Below are 24,346 nucleotides of genomic sequence, written 5' to 3'. Positions count from 1 at the left end.
TCCACTGGTAACCTCCCTCCAACCTGACAGTTCGCCTTTCAGTAGGACCCGTTGCAGTCTCCCCTTTAACCAATTCCTTATCCACCTTTTGATGTTCATATTGATCCCCATCTTCTCCAATTTAACTAATAATTCTCCATGTGGCACGGTATCAAATGCCTTACTGAAATCTAGGTAAATTAGATCCACTGCATTTCCTTTATCTAAAAAATCTGTTACTTTTTCAAAAAAGGAGATTAGGTTGGTTTGGCACGATCTACCTTTTGTAAAACCATGTTGTATTTTGTCCCATTTACCATTGACTTCAATGTCCTTAACTAATTTCTCCTTCAAAATTTTTTCCAGGACCTTGCATACTACAGATGTCAAACTAACTGGGCTGTAGTTACCCGGATCACTTTTTTTTCCTTTCTTAAAAATAGGAACTATATTAGCAATTCTCCAATCATTCGGTACTATTCCTGAGTTTACAGATTCATTAAAAATTATTGCTAATGGGCTTGCAATTTCAGGTGCCAATTCCTTTAATATTCTTGGATGAAGATTATCTGGGCCCCCCGATTTAGTCCCATTAAGCTGTTTCAGTTTCGCTTCTACCTCTGATATGGTAATATCTACCTCTATATCCTCCTTCCCATTTGTCATGCTACCATTATCCCCAAGATCCTCTTTAGCCTTATTAAAGACTGAGGCAAAGTATTTGTTTAGATATTGGGCCATGCCTAGATTATCTTTAACCTCCGCTCCATCCTCAGTTTTAAGCGGCCCCACTTCTTCCTTCTTAGTTTTCTTCTTATTTATATGGCTATAGAATCTTTTACTATTGGTTTTAATTCCCTTTGCAAGGTCCAACTCTACTCGACTTTTAGCCTGTCTCACTTGATCCCTACATGTTCTGACCTCAATTAGGTAGCTTTCCTTGCTGATCCCTCCCATCTTCCACTCCCTGTATGCTTTCTGCTTCTTCTTAATTACCTCTCTAAGATGCTTGCTCATCCAGCTTGGTCTACAACTCCTTCCTATGAATTTTTTCCCCTTTCTTGGGATACAGGCTTCCGATAGCTTCTGCAGTTTTGATTTAAAGTAATCCCAGGCCTCCTCTACCTTTAGATCCATAAGTTCTTCAGTCCAATCCACTTCCCTAACTAATTTCCTTAATTTTTGAAAGTCAGCCCTTTTGAAATCAAAAACCCTAGTTGCAGATTTATTTTTGTTAATCCTTCCATTTAGTTTGAACTGAATTAGCTCATGATCACTTGAGCCAAGATTGTCCCCTACAACCATTTCTTCTATGAGGTCCTCGCTACTCACCAAAATTTAAATCTGAAATGGCATCCCCTCTAGTCGGTTCAGCAACTACTTTATGAAGGAATCCATCAGCTATCGCATCTAGGAAAATCTGAGCCCTATTATTATTACTAGCACTGGTCCTCCAGTCTATATCTGGGAAGTTAAAGTCTCCCATGATCACGCAGTTTCCATTAGTATTTACTTTATTAAAGACATTAAAAAGGGCTGTATCCATATCCAAATTAGATCCCGGAGGTCTATGGCACACCCCAAGCACTATCGTAGGAGAGGCTTTACTAGTTTTCTTCCCCAGTGTAATTTTTGCCCAGACAGACTCTGTCTTATCCATTGCATCGCTTCTTATTTCTTTACATTCTACCTCATCATTGATGTACAATGCTACTCCACCCCCTTTACCTTTGTTTCTGTCTTTCCTAAAGAGCACACACCCTTCAATACCTGTAGTCCAGTCATGACTACTATTCCACCATGTTTCTGTTATCCCTATAATATCTGGTTTCACTTCCTGCACCAGTAGCTCTAGTTCCTCCATTTTGTTACCTAGACTCCTCGCATTGGTGTACAAACATCTTAATTTTTGCTGTTTGGCCTCGCTCACATTTTGTACCCTATTAGGCACAGTCATTCTACAGCCAGTATAACCTATTAGACTAGTATCCACACTGCCCTCACTCCTTATATACATTCTCCTACCCACGGCTGTATCCATTCTTACTTCATCTTCTTCCCTCTCAATGCTGAAATCTGGCATGGAGATTTTCTGGACATCTCCCATCCATCTCCCCCCAATTCCTAGTTTAAAGCTCTCTTTATCAGTTGTGCCAGCCTCGATCCTAGAAGTCTATTTCCTTCCCTACTGAGATGAAGTCCATCCCGAGAGAACTGACCTCGGTCCGTGAATGCCTCCCAGTGGTCATACATCCCAAAGCCCTCCTTATAGCACCACTGCCTAAGCCATCTGTTGACAGTCATAATCTTGTCAGACCTTTGTTGCCCTTCTCTAAGAACAGGAAAGATCCCGCTAAAGATCACCTGAGCCTCAATTTCCTTAAGCATCTTCCCCAGCCTAGCATAGTCTCCCTTAATACTTTCCAGCGAGAATCTAGCCGTATCATTTGTTCCCACATGAAGGATAATTAGGGGATTCTTTCCCGCTCCCTTTAGGATCCTTTTCAACCTCAGGTCTACATCCCGTATCTTAGCACCCGGAAGACAGCACACCCTTCTATTCTCAGGATCAGCTCTAGTTACAGGCCTGTCTATTCTTCTCAATAAAGAGTCCCCGATCACATAGACCTGCCTTTTCCTGGTGACAGTGCTATTCTCCAGTGTCTCCCCTGTTCTCTCTGGCTGCAAGTTCTTTCCATTCCTATTTTCCCTTACAATCTTCTTCAACCCATCCTGTATCCTCCTGGGGCTCATATTTGGTGTAGTCTCCCTTGACTCTTCCCCTTTTTCTATAGGGCTAGCCTCTCTTCTCTTCTTCCTTACCCTTCCACCTTCAAGTACCTGCTGAGCCCCTTCTTCATTTTCCAACTCTGCAAACCTGTTCCTAAGCTCTATTTCTCCTTCACTAGCCTGTCTTTTTCTCTGCCTGGTTCTTTGAGTCACATGTTTCCACTGACCACTTTCCTCATCCAGTCTCTCCTCAAAATTCCCCAGCCCTGCTTCCATCTGTGAGTCTGAGCTTTTCCCTTCAGATACCTCCTATCTTTGCTCCATCATCTGCTCAAACCCCTTCCTAAACTCAACCAGACTTTTCACCTGCATCTCCAAACCTCGAATCTTTTCCTCCATCAGCTCTATCAGACGGCATTTCATGCAGAAAAAACTCTTACCGGTTCCCCCCTCCAGGATCATGTACATACCACAGCTTCCACATCCAGTCATCCTCAATGTGTCTTTCACTGCAGGAGTCACTCCCACAGCTGCCTCTGTATCTGTCATCTCCTTCCCACCAAAATCCTGTTAATCTGGGAAACACAAGTCACACCAAAAAGACCAACCCCCCAACAAAAGCAAACCCCAAACTAGCACCACAAGACAAACTCCCACTCAAACTCCCCTGTTTAGAGCTCTGTTTGCTAGCTCCTGTGCCGCTGCCTGACTGGCTGGCTACCTTTATAGGGCCCCTAGTCAGAAGCCCCACCCCCTAGGCAGGGCTCAGCTGCTCTCTCAGCACAAAGCCCCACCCCCTAATCAGGCTCAGCTGCTCTCCCAGCACAAAACCCCTACACACACACACAAATACAAATACTAAAAATACAAAACCAAGTACAACTACCTTCTCCTCCAACAGAACTCCCACTCAAACTCCCCTGTTTAGAGCTCTGTTTGCTAGCTCCTGTGCCGCTGCAGCTGTCTGATCTGTATCACTTTAAAACTGGTAATTCCAGTAGTACTCTGATCTGGTCTGGAGTGAGGAAGCTTTCTAAACTTTGCACCATTTTAAGTGGTTCAGTTCTACTGGTGTTAATATTGGAGTCCTGGTGTGGATGGCCTTCATGCTGCTGCAACAATTGATCAGACCTGGGAACAGCAATGTTTAGATAACATGGTGTTAAAAAGCTGTTGCAGCTTGTAGACTTGTATGCTAGTGCTCTGGTGGTGGTGTTATCTCTGGAACTAAACCTATTGTGATGAGGCTTTAGCCTCTCCACAGGTAAGATTCCAGCTTGGCTTTTGTTATAAGCCCAATTTTGCCCCCTCCTGCAATCTAAAATCCTCCAAGTTGTTATACTAGATCTTATCTAAGAGAGAACTTTTCTATCAGTCCTGAAGGAAATGGTACAAGGGATTCTTGAATTATCACTCTAAAAATATAAGTGATTGCTGGAGTCCAGTATAGCGTTTAATATCTAAAAAGCTATTTTGGATCACCTCAGGAGGTGGCTTACATTTATTTTTTTTAATTTTCTTTGTCTGAATCCTGTACCTGTTGGACTCATGGTAACTTAAACATATATCTTTACAAGTGGAATAGTTCCAGTAAGACTCCCGATCTCTCCTCCTCCTCCCCATACCTAGTCTGTTTCCTTACCCAGCCAGTCCAATACCCCACCCACTCATTTAATCTCCTTGCCCAACTAGTCCCAGCCTCCACTTCCCACATCCCTTGGCTCCCAGTTCTAGTTTCTCTTCTCCAGTGCCAATCTCACCAGACTTCATGTCTCAATCAACTCCTTTTCCTCACCCCTGATCTGGCTTCTGTCCTGTCTGCATTCAAATCAGGTGTCATGTTGCCTGGATGTCACGGGGGAGAGTGCAGGGATGGACAACACAGCAGAAAGGCTCCCTGCTCTCTCTCCCAGTGTATGGCCCTGGCCCAGAACTGCCCTTAAAGACGGAAAGTCTGGCTTTGTCTTTGTAGCCGTGGGCTTGAGGGAGCATGTTCAGTCTGATCAGAGCTAGGAGTTGTGAGAGGTTCAAGCACATTCACTGAGTATGGAATCTTTGGGGATTTTATGTGCTAAAATATAACAAGTCTCCACTGAGCATGTGTGACTTTCAGTTTTTCAGAAGCTTATAACTTGGCCAAATTTGCATGGATTTTCATGGGGGATAGCAGAAGGCACATCCATGACAGAAAAGGATACCACTTGACAAATTCAGAGTTCCTTCTCCAAAACATGGGGGTATTAGAACTGTTCAAAGAAAAGGTTACCAGAATTTTTTAATGTGGGCAAAACATATTTTCCCCTAGTCTCTTGTACAGAAACCTTTGAACAATTTTGGCTGGAAATTTCCCCAAAAATTCTACAGGCAGACACCTGGCATGTAAAATTTCAGTCAGATGATTAGTTTAGTAAAATTATAAAGCAGCGTCTTATAATGGGAAGTGTGGGGCAACCTTAATAGTCTGGTGCCACCAGCCCCACCTACAGTACATAGTGCAGTGGGATGGTATAAAGGTTCCATGAGCGCACTCACGTATGTGCTGTTTTGTATTTTTTCATGTATGGGTTTATATAAAGTTGAGACTGATCAACTTGTTTGAGGAACAAAATAAAACAAAGGATTTTATTTCAATCTGTAGTCTCTTTTTTTAAGGCTATCCTTAGAGCCTCCTGAGTGAGGGATGTTGTGATTTGATAAGCAAATTGTTTGCTGCTAATTGCCGTACCTAATTCTCATCACCACCAAGTGGGTGGCACAGTGTTTCAATTACCTGTTTGTAACTGCTTCAAATATTCAGGCTTTCTGCTCAAAACTGGAGAAGAAACTGCTGTAGTTTCTTCCAGGTAAAATAGGAAAAGAGAGAGGAGGAATTATTTCTTTTCTACTCTGGGGAATAGACAGAATGTTGCAGCAATTTGGGGGGAAAAAAGGGAAGGACATGCAAGTACCATTCTTCTTTGAGTGCTGGTCCCTGGGTGTATGCCACTGTGGGTGTGCCCAGACATAGAGAATTTGTCAGTCAGCATTTAACAAAACAGAAATGGATGTGAAATACATGTTTGTATCAGTTCTGTAATGAATTTGCATTATAATTGATAGATTTGGTGGTCAAAATTGGTAAGCTTTTTAAACTGACTTATGAATTTGGACATCTCCTGCCTTTTTTTTAAAAAAAAAAAGTTGCTCTATCTGATGAATGGTTTGACTGCTCCAACACTGGTACCAATCTCTTTTCCTTTTTCTCAGATGGCAGTGGCGGCAACGAATTCGGATGTATCTTGAAGGAACTGGTATTAACCCTACCCCTGTAGATTTGCATGAACAGCAGTTAAGCCAGGAGCAGCACAGCAGGGCCCTCGTTAATGGAAGATTTCATGATCAAAGTAGGTTGAAGCTGTTATTATGAATGTAATCAACAAAACTTAGCAGTGATCACTTGAATGGTCGGTTGTGTAATAAAATAACTCAAATACTTTCCTGATGAACTCTTTTTTTCTAAATGGACAACCTGTCCTAAATTCTCAATTGAGGGACAATCTTCACTCATTGATATATTTTGCTTTCTGCCACCAACTCTCTGTATAACATTTTTCATAAGTAGTGTCCCCAAAGACTTGGATGCTAAATATCTAAACTGTATTCTTAAATTCATTCATCTAAATTTGGGTTATTGCTGATTATGCACTACATGTATCTTATAACTTTAAAAACAAACCTTGTATTTGTGGATAATCTAAGCACTATACCCAGATGTACAAAAACTCTTTTCTCAACCTGTATATTATATAATTTTAACATTAGCTTTAATAATTTTTTGGGGGGATGTAGTAGCTATAGGCTTGTAAAATTGTCATAAATATAGTAGTACAAGCTCATGGAAAGGGGGGTTCGTCCGTTTGATCAGGACCCAAACTTGGATCAGGGACTCTGTCTTGAGTGTTGAAATATGTCTACCTGTCACTATGTACATGTGACCTTCTAAAATTGTTCATATATGTTAGTTGACTGTCTATCTTAAAAATTTCATTACTGGTCACTGGAAACTTGGCTAGATGGACCATTACTACAATCCAGTATATTTCTACCTGTTCATAGATTCTAAGGCCAGAAGGGACCACTGTGATCATCTAGTCTGACCTCCTGCATGACAGTCCATAGAATTTCCCTGAAATAATTCCAGTTTGAAATAGAGCATATCTTTTGGGAAAACATCCGGTCTTGATTTTAAAATTGCCAGTGATGGAGAATTCATCACAACCCTAGGCAAGTTGTTCCAGTGGTTAATTACCCTAACTATGAAGAGAAGAATTCAGCTTGTCTGGTCATCCACTTGTCTTTTGACAAGACGCAGTCAAAACTTACCTTTTTCGTTTTCCTAAGATTCATATGTCCAAACTGGGTTTTCTCAGTTTTCCTGGAAGAAGTCTGTTTGGGTAGAGACCAAGTCTGAAAAGTCTGTCAGAAAAATGAACTCTTCAGAAAAACTATGAACAACTGGAAATAGATATTAAGAATGTGAACTTACGCACTCTTAATTACAATCAGTTATTGCTTTTTTAATGGATTAAGAAAATTTTGAGAATTCAGTTTCTAGAAATGTAATTTAAAACTCGCCCCACTAATTCATGTTTTAATAACTATCATTTGTCCAATACCTGCAGAATCTGAAGTTTCTGGACCACATCTTTTGCCAGTGAGAGCACTAAATGAAGTCTTCATTGGAGAGTCTCTCTCATCCAGGTACACTTAACTTCAGCATTGTTAAACGTTGAAGTGTGATACAGTGTTAAATTTGTTCTCATTTAAATATCAATTTTATGAAAATTCAGCAGGTAATCTTTGTGTTTGCTGCCATATTTCTTTTCAGCCTATGAATATTAGACTTTCCTCAGTTACAAAAAATAGATACTTACTAAGATGTGGGAGAACAGTTGAGTGACATACCTCTATTCCTGATTGTCGTCCTACCTCTAGCCAATCCTTCAGATCTGTTCTTCCTCTCCTTGTGCCTGTGGGGTCCCACAGGGCCTTGTCCTGGATTCCCTTGTTGCTTTACACCCTTCTTTTTGGTGGTTTCATATTCTCACCTGGCTTCAGTTGCCATCTTTATGATCACTTGATCTACGTGTCCATTCCTAACTTACTGAGATAAGACTGGATAGAGATCTGTCCAACATCTCCTCCTAGATGTCTTGTCATAACGTTAAGCTTAACATGGTCAAAACCAAACTTCTGATCTTTATTTCCACAATCTCCATCACTAGCAACATTACCATTCTCCCTGTCATTCAGATGTTTGTGTCCTAGGAGAATGGTTTTGTAGGGGAAGAGACTGAAAATTCAGACAATCAGTATCCAAAGCTTGGTGCTGCTTGCTCCAAGAAATCTAATTATTTTTTGTCCCTAGGTTTAAAATTCTTGTTTCAGGCCTTTATCTCCCATTTCTAGTCTTCGAGTGCTTGCACATGTCCATTCCACTGTAGGTGTATGCTTGCCTCGTGCACTATTAGATAATTTTTTTCCCTCAACTGTACCTGTCGGGGCGACTTGAGCGCCCTCTGCCTCCTCACACCACTGCATGCTAGTATGAGGTTGGAGCTGCCCCGACTCCCCTCAGTTCCTTCTTACCACCAGGGACAGTTACCAGAGCAATCTTAGACTAATTATCATAAATGCTTTCCTCGCTCCTTTGTATAGATACAAATACCCTCTTGTTAGGAATTAGTTAAGTTAGTTTTAGCTGTTTTTACTGATAGGTCTTTTGGACTAAGTGGTTATTTTTATTTTTCGGTACTGGGTGGGGGGTTGGGTGCTAGAATGAGGCTTTGCTCACCAGGGATTGTCCTGCTGCACTTATGCTAAACTCCTGTCAGTCAGTTACCCACACCTGGCCTGTTTAGAGAGTTTGGGAGAATCCCCTATCAGTGACAAATGTCACACCTTTAAGGGATTTAAGCTCTGCTCAAGAACAGAGTGGAGTGGCTCAAGTGTCTACTCACAGAGGCAGCGCTTCAGCCCAGATCAGACTCATTACAAAGGGAGAGTGCCCCAAGCTTGTCGGCCTCGGTGTAGCGTGTACCAGAGATGTCTGTGGCTCCTGAGTCCCACTCATAGGTACTGAAGAAAAGAATTAGACCTTCCTCAGACTCAGTACTGTATTCTGTTGTTTTGGTTCATAAGCCTACTAAAGGAGGAGATGCTAAGAAACATGCTGTGAAGTCTTTCGCAGGAGCAACCTTCAGCTTTAAAGAAGGGATTCACAAAAAGAAAAGGAGTACTTGTGGCACCTTAGAGACTAACAAACTTAACTAACAAAGAAGGGATTGCTACTTCCAGATCCTGTGCCAGCTCCATTGAGGGCATCCCCTGAAAGGTGTCTGAGACAGAGTCATCAGCCACTTCTGCTCCCAAGCTTTCTGGAGGTGTATGCAGCCACAAGAAACTTGCTTAGCCTCTCAGTACCAGTATCCCCGGCAATGCAAAAGATTCACAAAGATCTCTTTGAGCTAGAATATGTCTTAATTAAAACTATCTTTAGATCTTTTTTTTCCTCAAAAAGCATTTTATCTAAAAGATCTGATTTAAATAAAAAAAAAATCATTGATTTTTATCCACCCTGATGACCCCTGCCAGGGTGGCTCTGCCAACTAAGGAAGCCATTATGAAACTAGTCAAGGTGCTATGGCAGATGCTGTCCTCCTTACCTTCTGTAGCAAAGCGAGCTGAAAGGAGATACTATGTCCCCTTTAAGGGATATGAATATTTGTATTCCTACCCTCCCCTTGGTTCCTTGGTGGTGGCAGTTGCTAATGAGTGAGAGGGGTAAGGTCACCAAGTGTTGATGCTGAAAGGCAAAGAAGTGAATAGGCTGGACTTGTTTGGACACAAGCTTTATTCTGCATGGAGTGTACAACTCAGGATTGCAAACCAACAGGCCCTCTGGGAGAACGTTATAAAATTTAAAGACAAATTGCCAAAGGACTGTAAGTAAGAGTTTGCAGTAATGATAGATGAGGGCAATCTGATTTCCAGAGCTGTTCTCCAGGACAGTTTAGATGGTGCAGATGTGACAGCTTGAATCATGGCATCAGCTATTACCATGAGAAGATGTTAATGGTTACAGTCCTCTGATCTCCCCCCAGAAATCCAGCAGACCATTCAGGAACTCCTTTTCAAAGGTCCCTCTTTGTTTTCATATAAGATGGATGATAGGCTTAATAGCCTAAAAGATTCCGGGGCAACACTAAAATCTTCTGGGATCACTACTGTTACGAGAGAGGAAACCGTTCCATCCTCAGCAACCATATGCACATCAGGTTTCAGAGTAGCAGCCGTGTTAGTCTGTATTCACAAAAAGAAAAGGAGGACTTGTGGCACCTTAGAGACTAACACATTTATTTGAGCATAAGCTTTCGTGAGCTACAGCTTATGCATCCGATGAAGTGAGCTGTAGCTCACGAAAGCTTATGCTCAAATTTTAGTCTCTAAGGTGCCACAAGTCCTCTTTCTTTTTGCATATACACATCATGATCTTCTCCCCAGTCTCAAGATCCACTGAGGAGAAAGGGCAGGAGTTAGAGGAAGTGTCTTCCACTGCCCTCCACTTCTTCTTTGAGTAGTGTCCCTATGGGTGCTCCGCTTTAGGGGTGGGTGGGTGGGTGTGTGTGTGTGTGTGTGTGTGTGTGTGTGTGTGCCCCTGCACCTCTAATCGGAGATTTTTGGTAGCAGTGTCCTATTGAGCCCATGCATGTGCTTTCCCTCCCTGGTGGTCTGCCTCAAGGCTCTTTAGCACTGCAGGGGGGGGAACCCCTCTCACTTCCTTCTCTACCGCCTTTGGCCTCTAGCAGTTGTCCCTTCCTTATCTGTGTCATTAGCATAAGTAGTGTTTGTTTTGTTACCTTTGTTCTCCCTAAAAGTACTCAGGCTTGTGTTTTGTTTTGTTTTATTTTATTCCTTTGGTTTAAAGAGAAAAAGGAAAAGAACTTCACTTTCCTTCCCTGTCTGGGGACATTTTCCCCCCCTCCCCAGGCATCTAGTAGACTCCTAATTATTTATTTTTCAGTTTAAAAAAAAAAAAAAAAGTAAAGACTATGTTCTTCTGCATATTCCTCCCTGCTAGAGGATGACAACCCCCTGCCCAGGGGCTTACCTGGCTCTCTCTGCTTCAAGCCATTCCTCTCCTGCCAGGAGTCAGTTCCTGTAATGGCCAGACACTCACTGTGCCTGGGAGACCCTCACAGAAGTGCTTTACCTGCCACACCTAAAACTGCAGTCTCATGGGAGCTGAAGTCAAAATTCCTCCCTATAGAGAAAACACTTCAGTCTGCAGGGGATTCCAGTGGGTGTTGACCCCAGATTATCCCCGGAGCCTTCACTTCAAAAGGGGTCAAGTGATGAAGAGGAGAAGAGAGAGAGAGGGGGGGGAAAAAAGAAGCCACCAGCAGACTCCCCCTGGAAAGGCTCCTCCAAGCAACTGGCCAGCCAGAGGGGTGTTCTCCATGCGGCCATGCCATCTCCGTAGGACAATACCAGCAGAGGAACCTCCTGCTCTGAGCTCAGTTGCCCCATGGTTCTGCACTGAAGCTCTGGAAGCTGAAACCTGAGAAGGGGCTTCCTGCTGTGAGCTCTGCTCTCGGCACCAACAAGGGGCTTCTGTAAGCTCTGTGCTGCTCTGAACTCTACTCTGGGCAACTACTGCACCAAGAGGGCACAGTTACTGTACCATCTCTAAAAGAGCGACACAGAGAAGCCCTGCTGTCAGCTCTGCTTCAGCACAGAGACACCAGAGGCTTCCACTATCATGCTCTGAGGCAACCGTACAGTCCCCTAAGGAGAGGGGGACTGTAACACATCTTGAAGAACAACAGTTACAGAAATGTAGGTAACTTCTGTATTATAACCTTTTCCTCTAGCTTTCCTGACACCTAGGTTTGACCCTCTTCAGACTAGGAAATCCAGCTGATAGGATCCTCTTTGTTACTGATACGTTTCACATTGTTCCCTCCTCTTAGAATTCCTGTCTCTCCCCCCATCCCTGTATCAGTTTTAAACTTGTCCTTGCCCACAGTACCCTGGCATAAGTTTGCGTCTCTCTATGTGCCCTCATTTATTTGCGTTGCCCTATCCCTTGCATGCTACCATGCTAACCCTCAACATGCTCTTTGTTCACTTCTCCCACACTGCTTCCTAGGCATGAATATCCTTTCTGAGCAAGTCCGCAGGGCTGTTGCTTTTTCCACATTCAAATCCCTCCTGGAGACCTACCTGTGATACCCAATCAACTGATCATGGCAGTGTTGTGGGATGGGCAGTGAAAACATTATCATAAATCATGATCTGGTCAGTTACCACGTGGTCACTTTACTTGTATGTTCTACCCTTTCGCTTTACCTTCTCTCTGTAATTTTTTACCTTTAGAGTGTAATTGTGTCTTGTGTTTGTACAGTGCCTAGGACATTGGTACTGCTGAAAACAGTATAAATGTTTCATGAGTGCTTCCTCTTCCATCTGAACCGCAACCACAGGCTGGCTGTAGGAACTTGATTCAAAGCGTGAAACACTTTTTTGCTTTCTGTAATTTTGAAACCTATTTCCATGTGAGATTCTAAAAAAATTTCCTCATCAGTCTCTGTATAATCTTGATAGATATAGGCAGACACATCCCAATACTTTTCAATCACCTTTTTAGAAAATAGTACTTTTGTTCATTGACTATACATTATGTAGAAAACGCTCTTTGGTTCCATTGTATTCCACAAACACAGTTGCACATGCTCTCCCTTTAGGAACATGTCCTGGATCAAAGATTCTTATAGCAAAGATAGTGTGACTAGGATTGACTATTTTCTGTACGTTGTATTGTAATCCTATTAGTAGTAATACTGGTATTTGTGCAGTGCTTGGAAGATCATTTAGAGACTATGCCTAGATGCCGCAGGGATGGTTGCTTTACAAATACCTAGAAAGACACATATACAAGTGCTTATTTAATCTTTTGTCCCAGTAACAGTGGAAAGAACCTACTAGGAAAGGCTTTAAAGTTCCGTACAAGAGCTTACTCAGCAGGTCAGTAAAGAAAATGAGTAATGATATTGGAATAACTGTCTATTCTAAACTTGCTTTGAGGTGCTTGTCACATCTTTGACAGGTTAGTCCACTTTATCTGTGCTCCATGTCTTAATAACTTGGTTTCAATTTCCTCCATCTTTCTATGTTGAGTTCTTCAAAAATGTGCTCATTCAAAGCTCTGGGTTCATGTATAAAAATGAAGCCAGTTAGGACCAATTTTCAAGGTGGTGTCTTCCCAGCCTATCCAGATAAGAGCTTTCATCATCCACACAGCTTACTTTCTAAGAAGAGCTTTTGAAGTGTGACTCAAATGTTACTATGATTGTGTGCTGCTGACATACTCTGTTTATCAGGAAGTTAAATTGCATGATCTAGATTGGATTTTATAAACTAACTCTTATTTCAGCAGCTCTAGCCAGAGAAGTTTGCGACTTAAAGAAAAATGCTACTCAGTGTAGTTTAACAGATGTACCCTAATGCATTGCACAGAAAAATGATTGCTTTCCAAGACAGTCATGTAACAAGACTACAACTTTACTACATTTATAGTTTAGAAGGAATTTGTATAGAGCAGAAATAAAGCTTGGTGATTTTAATTAAGTCAAAGCTATTTGAAGAATCCAACTGTATTTATAACTTGCTATTGAAGTGATCACAAATTCAGTTTGAAGCTTTGCTCTTACTGGCATTAGAATTTTTTTGTTCATTGGAATTTCCTACCAATTTGAGTTTTCTGATGTAATCTGGTAACATGAGACCAAATGGCGGTATTAGCATAGTTTATGCAGTAGTTCAAGAACTGTACAAGTGGAGATAGTTGCATATGTAATTCCATTTCTGAAAGCACAGAAATCCCAGCTGTACACAAAGTTGTGACCAGTATATAAACTATAAAGAGTTCCTCACTCGTACAGAATGCAATATGAATGGTATCAACAGTTGAAGAATCTGCTTAGAAAAGCTCATGTTGAAATATGGAAAATACTAGTATCTTCAAAACATGTCATAAGCTATTTTGTAGTAGAAACACAATGTTTTTTTAAATTTAACATTTATGTTGATTGGACAACTTTGAAAGGCTACCAAAATAGTTTAACTTTGTGATTTCCTGCAGGTAACACAATGCAAATTATTTTTTATGCTATCAAAGTAGTTTATTTAATAAAACTGTCATGAGACGACAAAGCAATACTTACCTCCATATTAAAAGTTACTGTACAAAACTTGTTGTGAAATTGTCAGCCATATATGAAACTGGTCCTTCTAGATTTATACATGCCTGATATAGGGCTGTGTGTTCTGTCTTATTCAGGGTGAACTATAAGTCCTGCAAACCCAGTTTTAAATTCTCGCTTCATAGGGCCTCCTACTATGAGGTATCAGTTGATGATGGTCCATGGGAAAAGCAGAAGAGTTCAGGGCTCAATGTATGCACTGGAACAGGATCAAAAGCCTGGTAAGTTAGTGTCACAATTTTAATATTAAAGTACTAAATGTTTCTCATCTGAAACTAATTTTGAATGACTTGAAGTTTCTAAAACTGTGTTCTCCGATATGCTCATTTTCTTTAGCTTCTAACACATCAGGTCAATTATTTTGGGCAATATATAAGTTACCATAAACTAGTTTCTATCTGATAAATAACTAATGCTCTCGTGGCTGGGAGTGGCAGACAGACAACCACATGATGGAAAGGGAAAGTCTTGGAGGATCAGGAGAGTGAAAACTACATTGGGAACACAGGTTGTGGTCAGGAGAATGTGAGGGGGAAGCCACCTGGAGGTGAGAGGTGGCTGGGGGGGATGGGAAAGAGCCAGCCTCTGTTGGATTTGCAGAGTCCACCAAATTTCATGTTACTCATTGCAATGTAGCCCATGTGTTTTTATATTAAATTGTTGTTTCACAGTGTCCACACATTTTTTTCAGTTTTCATTGTGCTGTAGAATTTTATATAGGAAAATACATAATTTCAGGAGGTAGTTGTTGAGGATGAGCATGGAGGGCTTGGCAGCCGCTGCAGTGTTTGGCAGCTGGGAATGTACATTAGGCAGATGATTCTGGATGGGTGATGGCAGATGGATAGCAATAAAATAGTTGTCACTTAAAGACGACTCAATTTCAAAGTTAAAAATCCAGTGAGATGAATGGGGCAGGTCACATGGATGCTTCCTGCACACAAGAAGACAACACTGCACTATTCCTATTTTCATGATTATCTTCACAATCTTAAGTGTTAGAAACGTCAACTTTTTAAATGAGTCCGGAGCATAAGGTGGCAAGGGTTGAAGTTTATAGCAGATTCTGTGGCTTTTGTTCCAGTAGTGCCCAAATCCTGTCTAACTGGCCTTTTTTCTTCCTTTGGTTCATCAGCTAAAAAGCATGAGAACTTGAATCTTCCTTTGAGCAGGAATTTAATACAGGATCAAGGCCTTGTGCTACTGTACTGTGTAAAAACATAGTAAAAGACAGGCCCTGTCTCAGAGCCTTCTAATCTAATTTAATATAAAACATAATGGGCCTGATTTTCATTTACATGAAGACTTTTACTTTACTCTGGTGGTATAAAAGGGCCTTGAAGCATAAATATATATTTGTTTGAGTGGTGGAAAGCTTGCCTTAATGAGAATCCGGCCCATTGGGTCTTCTATTAAATTAGAAAAATGGTCCTGGTTCTAATTTACGCTCAAGCACCTTTACGTTACTCAAGCGTAAATATATTCCATTTTAAGTCCCTTTTACACTGCCAAAGTAATGGAAAGAAGTCTTTGTATATGAGAATCGGGTTCAGTTAGGGTTGCCAGTTTTGGCTGGACGTATTCCTGGAAGTTTCATCACAACAGTCTTTAATTAAAGATTAATCTTTCGTTCCTGGAGATTCTAGGACAATCCTGGAGGGTTGGCAACTCTACGTCCAATAAGTAGGTGGAAGAATGAGGGTAAGAGGGATATGCACATAGACTAATTGTGCTCAATTTGCAGGTTTTGAGTTGATTTTCTTTTAGATATAAAGAAAACAATTGCCAGCTATTGCTTGGTGGATCTAAGGATGGTGACAGAGGCAGAATTAAGATCATTTGTATAACTTTATTTGTGTCTTTCCAAAATGTAGATGATTTTTAATCCAACAGTTGTGTTAAGGCATTTTCTGAAATGGTTTCAGAGTAGCAGCCACGTTAGTCTGTATTCGCAAAAAGAAAAGGAGTACTTGTGGCACCTTAGAGACTAACAAATGTATTTGAGCATAAGCTTTCATGAGCTACAGCTCACTTCATCGGATGCATTTGGTGGAAAATACAGAGGGGAGGTTTATATGCGCGCACACACACAGAGAACATGAAACAATGGGTTTTATCATACACACAGTAAGGAGAGTGATCGCTTAAGGTGAGCCATCACCAGCAGCGGGGGTGGGGGGGAGGAGGAAAACCCTTTTTTTTTTTTTTTTTGAAATGGTTATCTTTACTAAACTTTGATTACAAACATTTTTTTTCTCCTCGATAATTTTGAAATCTTTATAGAAGAGATTTTGTCAGCACGTGTTACTCACCAAACACTATCTTTACTTCCATGTTTAGGTCCTATAATATTAACAAGGTGGCAACCCAGGCTGTTGAAGAAATCCTTAAGATTGGTGAGTTGACAGCACACACAGCATTACATGTTAATTTTATCTGAAGATGATCCTGTCTAATTGGGTCCTTTTCTTCCTTTGGTTCAACAGCTAAAAAGCATGAGGGCTCGAATCTTCCTTTGAGCAGGGAACTAATACAGAAAGGTTAGTGAAAATAACTTTTTTAGTAGTTTTGTAGCATTTTTTAAATCATATTTATTGTATTCTATTACTTAACAATTACAGCACTTAAAAGTGCTTCATTACATTAAACATTAGTTTTTCCTTAAGAGAAAGCACTATATAATTAAATGTACCATATGATCTGCAATTCAAGAATCTTTATACTTTAATGTGGAACAGGCATAAATATTTTGGTAGAGAATTTCAGATCTTTACAATTGAGAACTGATGCTTGTAATAATGGTTCTGAATTGAGAGCCAATCAGTGGTTAGTCATGCAATGGAACTGTAATGACTCCTCCTGTAAAGATGTATCCTTTTAATTCTAACTGGGTACTTCTAAAAATCATAAATGCTTTCTAAACAGTTTGATAGTGGAACTGTTTCCGTTGCTTGGAATGTGAAACCTTGAGAATGACTAACTCCTCTAGTGAAAGTGATGGTCCAATTTCTGTACTTACAGTAACAAATGAATATAATGACTCCCTGCTGTATAGTCCAGAAGAACCAAAGATGTTTTTCAGTATTCGAGAGCCTATTGCAAACCGGGTTTTTTCAAGTAGTCTGCAGCGTGGATTCTTTTCAAAGTAAGTATTGCCTATAAATGTAATTGAACACTTAGCATTTAAGTGATATGTAGAATAAAATAGGTAGCCTGAGAGCTTGACTTAAATGTGTTTGATACTCAAGTTTTTGTGTCCATACTGAGTGGGAAGCAAGTGTCCTCCTTTCTCTTAGATGCTTTCAAGACTAATCGTGCAGACCAAGGAAAGAATTTCACTTCATCTGAATAGATCACATGAGATGGACAAAAATATAAACAATATTAAATTGAACAAAACCATGGAGTTTACTCAACCTGCTGAGGTCTGAATGTGATCGAGGCCCCCCCAAAAAATAGTATAGGAAAACTATTAAAGCAGGAAGCTTTTGATATGGGATGAGTTCTTCAGTGTTCACCACCATTTGCATATTCTGTATTGGAGACATTCTGTTTGAGTATAAATTTACACTAGGTTTGTTTGGTACAAAGTTAAAGATGGGACAGTGGAGAGTAAAATGCTGGATAATCTCATTCCAATTTAATAAATTAAGCCTTGAAATTCTACACACACACACCCTCCCCCACCTCCCCAGTAAGATTGCTTTGTTTCTATGAAATTCTTTCCAAAAGTCACATCAGTCACCTTCACTAAAGGAGGTGAGTCACTGTTTCCTTTCTCCCAGCAATGGATACGTTCATACAGCCTTTAAAATGGATTCTGCCACCTCCTTCTCCCCATTCCTCTCTGCACACCAATGCCCCCTTGCAAAGGAATTGCTTATCCTGTCTTTCTGTGGGCTGGTTAGAGACTCCTTTTCTTAGAAAGTCTGACAGAACCCTTGCCTAATGGGAAGTTTGTAGTAGAATGAGACTTTGCTTGCAGGAAATGCATGGGTGGTAGCGGAACATAAGGGTCTATAACATGTCATCCTCATCCCCATGAAAATATTGAATCTTTTAATATGACAGGTCTTCCTCAAACTGTCCAGATTAAGGCTATGCCTACACTGTGCAGTTTACAGCAGCACAGCTGTGCCGCTGCTGTTTATCGGTAGGAGAGAGCTCTCCATACAGCGCTTTTTGTTGGTAAAACTGTTGTCGCTCAGGGATCTCTTTTTTTTTTTTTTTTTTTTTTCCATACTCTGAGTGACAAAAGTTTTACCAATGAAAAATGGTGAACTCTACCCCTGCAACAACAGTTCACCCAGGCCAGAGATTGATAGCATTGTTTCTGAGGGTGGTGCTTTGGAAAGTTCAAGGAGTTCCCATTTTCGTACCAGAAAAGACTGACAGGGACCTATTCCTTCCATCAGAGGCAGGGGACAGGACATTTGACTATACCTCAAAAGTAAGAGGACAATCGAGTAGAAATATAAAAGCTATGTTTAAATTAACCTTTTTTGAGATCACATGAAGACCAGGATTGGTCTTTGGCTTTACTGGCGCTTTTTTCCTACTTTAAGCATGGTTGGAAGAAGATGTCTGTTTCTGAAGGCTTTTGGCCTGAAGTTTAGGTTATACTGAGCTATTGTAATACTCAAATATATTTGTTATAAGATATGAGCCGTGATAAATAGAAATTAATGACATTCATGGATTGTCATTAGAAAAATGATATTTTTCTGAATATTTATCTGAAATCATCCACTCAATGTGCAGCAGCAGTCAAAAAAGTGAACAGAATGTGCGGAATCATCAAGAAAGGGATAGATAATAAGACAGAAAATATCATATTGCCTCTATATAAATCCATGGTATGCCCACACCTTGAATACTCCGTACAGATGTGGTTGCCCCATTTCAAAAAAGATATATTGGAATTGGAAAAGTTCAGATTAGGGATATAGAACAGCTTCCGTAGAGGAGAGATTAATAAAACGGACTTTTCAGCTTGGAAAAGTGATGACTGGGGGGAGGGGGGGATCTGATTGAGGTCTATAAAATCATGACTGGTGTAGAGAAAGTAAATAAGGAAGTGTTGTTTACTCCTTCTCATAATACAAGAACAAGGGGCCACCAAATGAAATTAATAGGTAGCAGGTTTAAAACAAACACAAAGTATTTTTTCACACAACGCACTGTCAACCTCTGGAACTTCTTGCCAGAGGGTGTTGTGAAAGCTAATACTATAACAGGGTTCAAAAGGGAGATAGGCCCATCAATGGCATCCCTAGCCTCTGTTTGCCAGAAGCTGAGATTGGGTTACAGCATGGACCACTTGATGCTAACCTGTCTGTTCATTCCCTTTGGGGCACATGCCATTGGCCACTGTCAGAGGACAGGATACTGGGCTTGATGGACCTTTGGTCTGACCCAGTATGGCCGTTCTTATGTTATATTCATTCATTCTTCTAAATGGTTACATTGTACTTCTTATTACAGATGGGAAAGTGCTGAGTTCTAGATAATGTACAATAGAGAAGTGTTTAAAATAGTTTTTACTTCATGCAGATTGTGCATGGGGGGGCAAAACTAGATTAAGACGATCTGGGGTGCTAGTTATACCCCAACACAAGGCCCCCTGAAACCCTCTTTTCTTATTGTGGTCCTGCCTCCCATCTTAAGTGCTGGTGATGGAGAGGCTGTGGCAGTGGCCCCATTAACATCCTCCAGGAGTGGCAACAGGAGCCTCCCTCTCCCTGGGAGCAGCAGGGGTAAGGGCCAGTACTTACTTAGCAGTGGGGGTTAATCTGCATAGGGGTGTGGGCTGGGTCTGCTGCAGTCTTATGTCACACTCACATTCCAGTTTCTGGGGGTGATACATAGGCCAGTTCACACCTCTCAGAGCTATTGTTTCAGACTTTCTGCATTCGCAGGCAGACATCACTGCATCAGGTATACTTGAGTCACATTTTCAGGCTTTTCTTTGTGACCATAAGGATAGGAACTTTACTTTTTTTTAAATGAACATTTACATTCTGACTTTATGTTGGATCAGGGCTTGCGACTATAGTGCCCATCTCTGCCTTAATCCATCCCTGCTCACAGAAGTCCCCCACATGCGTAAGTGTAGATTTATGGCTTTAGGATTCTTCTTGCTTTAATTGCTGTCCCATTTTTGGTCAGTGTGACATTTTTTGAAAACTTATTTTTTATTAATACCACTCTCACTTTCTACACATTCTGAAGGATAAACCCCAACAGTTGAATTCCTTTTCATTTTAAAGGTAAGTTAACTGGAAGAAATATGATAGTGGCAATGTCTGTTGGTGTTTTGTTCAGTATTAGAAGAGGGTGCTTCTAGAAAATTTATAGGTAAAGTTATAGCTTAAAATACATGTAGTCAAACTCATTTAATATTGACAGTAATCAGTCAATTCTACATAAGGGATTTTCCAATAAGCAATATCACTCTCAAGCTTGCAGTTCCTTAGCAGTAAAAGGAAAAATCATTCCCATCTGCCCACATCTGTTTTGCATACAATGAAGAATGTGTAAACCTTTCACCTTGTTTGAAAATCACTAGTGCTGCTAGTTAGAAATACTGAAATTGCTTGTGCTGTATGCAATGATGAATTGATGCTCATGACTTTAACTGGACATCAAATAGGTAGCATTGTGCTGAACTGGTTCATGTTCCATGTGGTTTTGTAAAAAATCTTCCATTAAGCAAGTCAGTATTAAATGGGTTTAATTGTAGCTTCCTTTCAAAACTTAACTGAGCAACAGCATTCTCATTTGATCAGTCGCACTATGTAGGCTTCAGAGTAGCAGCCGTGTTAGTCTGTATTCGCAAAAAGAAAAGGAGTACTTGTGGCACCTTAGAGACTAACAAATTTATTTGAGCATAAGCTTTCATGAGCTACAGCTCACGTCATCGGATGCATTTGGTGGAAAATATAGAGGGGAGATTGATTTTTATACACACACACACACACACACACACACACACACACACACACACACACACACACACACACACACACACACACACACAGAGAACATGAAACAATGGGTTTTATCATACACACTGTAAGGAGAGTGATCACTTAAGATGAGCCATCACCAGCTGTCTTTCTTTTCCAGCAGACAATATAATTCTGGCTGGATGGCATTTAGATGGCTACTTTAATCCTTCATGTAGATTCCTTCCCCAAAGTGCTAATACTGTATATTTTTTTTACTGTGTAGTACAGTTTGAAGTTCGTTTGAAAAGATGCTTAAAGAATAGTGCATTCTTTCAGTGGGATTCTGTATGGATGGGGACAGGGAGGATTGATTTAAATAATTGATTTTTAACCTTGTTTTGCATTTGTACTTAAGTTATTTTCTTTTCTTCAAGTATAGTTGATTCTTCTTTGAGTGATTGCTCATATGTATTCCACAATAGGTGTGAGTGCTCACCATGTGCACCAGTGCCGGAAGTTTTTCCCCTAGCAGTACCCATAGGGGAGCGCCCCAGCGGTCCCTGGAGTGGCACCTCCATGGAGTGGTATAAGGGGCGCTGTGCAGTCCCCGCACCCTCAGTTCCTTCTTGCTGCCAGTGAAGGTGCGTCAGGACTGCTCTGCTCCAGCGTTGCTGTAACTCGTCCCCAGTACTGCTTGTTTGTTCAGTGTTGGTACCTGTAGTTAGTTAGTTTGTTTAGTTAGTCTACTTTAGCCAAAGCGCCTGGGTGCATCCTGGGTTTTAAATTGTGAGACACCTGTAGGCGATCTATGCCAGTGAGTGATCCGCATGCGGACTGTTTACGCTGTTTGGGGAAACTCATCTCAGCGATCACTGCATGATTTGCAAGTCATTTAAGCCTTGGACCAAGAGAGAAAGGGACATTGGGCTCCAGGCTATTCTGATGGAGTCGGCGTTGACCCTGGCTCCAGCGCACCGCTCTGAGTTGGCACTGGGTACCGTGGTGTTGGTGCATGGTGACCCCTTGGCACCATCAACTAGCTAGCACCGCTCCCTGTCTGTGGGACTCGCCAAGAAGCCTAGGAAGAGGCTTTCTTCACCACAGCACCAGAGTAAACTGGGACAGAGGCTAGACCCATGGCGGGCAGTCCTCGGTCCCAACCGACCCCTAGGCCTCCGACTCAAGTTGAGTGGAGTAGCCTGGCCCATTTGGAGCAGGTCTCCCCGGATGTCCTCCACACTGGAGGCCCTGCAAGTGGCCCAGGGCATTATGTCCTTGCCGGTACCGGGAGCACCACTGATGTCGGCCCCACACTCCAGAGGCAAGCTGCCACTGGGATATCCACAGTTGCCCCTGGCTTAGTACCGGTCTCGATCGAAGGAACGTTCCAGATGCCATTTGTCACCCAGCGACCATTCAGGGAAGAGTCCATGTGGATTGCCCTAGACATCCACCAGCCTGTCTGATAGGGACTCTCAGCATCACTCTGCCTCGAGGAACGAATACCAGCGGGACCGAGGCAGACAACGTCAAAGGTCCTCACCTACGAGGGACTATCGCAGCTGGTCATGGCACGGGCGTCGATGTCGTTCCCGTTCGTCATCCTGCTCCAGGACCCCGCCTCCGCAGTCCCGGGCGTTGATTGCTGGCGTCTCGCTATCGTAGGTCCGCCCGTTGGAGCCAATCGCAGTTTACTGACAGTACTCGTCCTCCATGTTGGGATCATAGTCCCGTGGTCGCCACTGCTCCCGGTGTTGCCGCTTCTCCCGGTCCAGGGACAGCAGCGGGTCATGTCAGCCCGGTCTCCCTTTGTAGTCGTCCATCAATGGGCCAAGCCAGCCAGACCGAGCAGCCGGCTCCCCTTTGCCGCAGCAGGTACAGTGGCACCGGGCCCTGTGGCCGGCCCAATGGTACCAGTGGGCACCGTGACCCCCGACGTAGCCCCCAGTGGGGGCTCGCTCGGTGGCCGGAGCCTCGGAAGGACTATCGGCCTCCTTCTCCAGACCCCCGAGGAAGGAGTTGGTGGGACATACATCCTTGGGACCGTGCCTGGAGAGCGACCAGGTGGTGGGCCCTCTGGTGCCAGTGGGGGGACACAGTACCGCACCGGCCTCCTTACCCTCCCCGAATGAGGCGATTACGGCCCATTCTCCCTCCATCCTGCAAGAGGACTTTAGGGCCCACCAAGAACTCTTTAAAAGGGTGGCATCGAGCCTTCACCTCCAAGTGGAGGAGATGGAGGAGCCCTTTGGCTCCCTGTTTAACATGCTGTCCTCCTCGGCTCTGGGCAGGGTGGCCTTGCCTCTCCACGAAAGGGTGGCAAAAATTTTCAAATACCCTGTGGCAAACCCCAGCCTCATTGGCCCCAATCTCTAAGAGAGCAGAACGCAAGTACTTTGTACCCGCGAAGGGGCATGAATACTGATACACTCAACCACAGGGAACGGCAGGGCCAACCGGCCTCTACCCTGAAAAATAAAGATTCAAGGAGGCTGGACTCATTTGGAAGGAAAATGTATTTGTCCTCAAGTTTCCAGTTATGGGTGGTGAGCCACCAGGCTCTCCTGGGCTGGTATGAATTCAATCTGTGGGGCTCCCTGCCCAAGTTCGAGGACTCCCTCCTGGAGCGCAACAGGAAGGAGTTCAAAGCGCTGGTGGAGGAGGGCACAGTGGCTGCCAGGGCAATCCTGCAAGCAGTTTCAGATGCAGTGGATAAGGCCGCGCGATCCATGGCCTCTGCGGTATTCATGAGATGGATGTCGTGGCTCCTGTTCTCTGCACAGCGATGTGCGGATTTCCCATTTGACGGCAAAGCTCTGTTTGAGAAACAAACAGATACAAAGCTGCATGGCCTGAAAGGGAGCCTCCCTCCCACTGGACAGGTTCGAGACCCTGAAAGGGCTCATTGACACGGTCACAAGGTTTCCGGTGACAACAGCCAGAACGTGCCTCCAGCTCTTGGGTCACATGTCGGCGTCGATGTATGTGGTCTGCTACACCAGACTCAGGATGAGGCCTCTTCAGCTCTGGTTGGCCTCGGAGTTCTCCCAGGCCAGGGACAGGATGGACAAAGTCCTCATGGTGCCCAAGCCAGTGCTTGCCTCCCTAAGGTGGTGGTCCTCCCCGAGAAATATGCTCCAGGGGCTCCCATTCAGGGGCAGGACCCTGACGCATCGGACCTGGGGTAGGGGGCCCATGTGGGGAGAGTTCAGAACCAAGGTCTGGTCGGCTCAGGATTTGACCCTATACATAAATGTCAAGGAGCTCAGGGCGGTGCGGCTGGCATGCACGGCCTTCCATTTGCACCTGGAGGGCCGGGTGGTCCGGGTCCTGACGGACAATACTGCCTCAATGTTCTACATCAACAGGCAGGGTGGGGACAGA

General features: G+C 42.7%; 1 protein-coding gene and 1 long non-coding RNA gene across 8 annotated transcripts in view; one reads left to right on the top strand and one right to left on the bottom strand.

The window, feature by feature from the left end:
* Positions 1 to 24,346, top strand: part of NADK2 (NAD kinase 2, mitochondrial) — a 68,517-nt gene that overhangs the window by 37,722 nt on the left and 6,449 nt on the right. For 3 of the 7 annotated variants that reach the window (XM_043515069.1, XM_038402544.2, XM_043515066.1), the window contains 6 exons: positions 5,956 to 6,092; positions 7,371 to 7,449; positions 14,090 to 14,233; positions 16,353 to 16,408; positions 16,499 to 16,552; positions 17,034 to 17,157. In XM_043515069.1, coding sequence (XP_043371004.1) covers positions 5,956 to 6,092; positions 7,371 to 7,449; positions 14,090 to 14,233; positions 16,353 to 16,408; positions 16,499 to 16,552; positions 17,034 to 17,157 — 594 coding nt within the window. Of the gene's footprint in view, positions 1 to 5,955; positions 6,093 to 7,370; positions 7,450 to 12,712; positions 12,775 to 14,089; positions 14,234 to 16,352; positions 16,409 to 16,498; positions 16,553 to 17,033; positions 17,158 to 24,346 lie in introns of those variants that run through there. The other 4 variants (XM_043515070.1, XM_038402545.2, XM_043515067.1 and 1 more) reach the window with 2 other exon arrangements.
* On the bottom strand, positions 4,158 to 6,988 carry LOC122460349. The gene is made up of 3 exons (XR_006281604.1): positions 6,795 to 6,988; positions 5,916 to 5,917; positions 4,158 to 4,169 (listed from the first exon to the last, which is right to left on the bottom strand). It is a non-coding gene; the product is annotated as an uncharacterized LOC122460349 (long non-coding RNA).

This window comes from Dermochelys coriacea, chromosome 5 (assembly GCF_009764565.3).
Source record: "Dermochelys coriacea isolate rDerCor1 chromosome 5, rDerCor1.pri.v4, whole genome shotgun sequence".
NCBI classification, from domain to species: domain Eukaryota; kingdom Metazoa; phylum Chordata; order Testudines; family Dermochelyidae; genus Dermochelys; species Dermochelys coriacea.
This window is presented reverse-complemented; position numbering and strand designations above follow the sequence as displayed.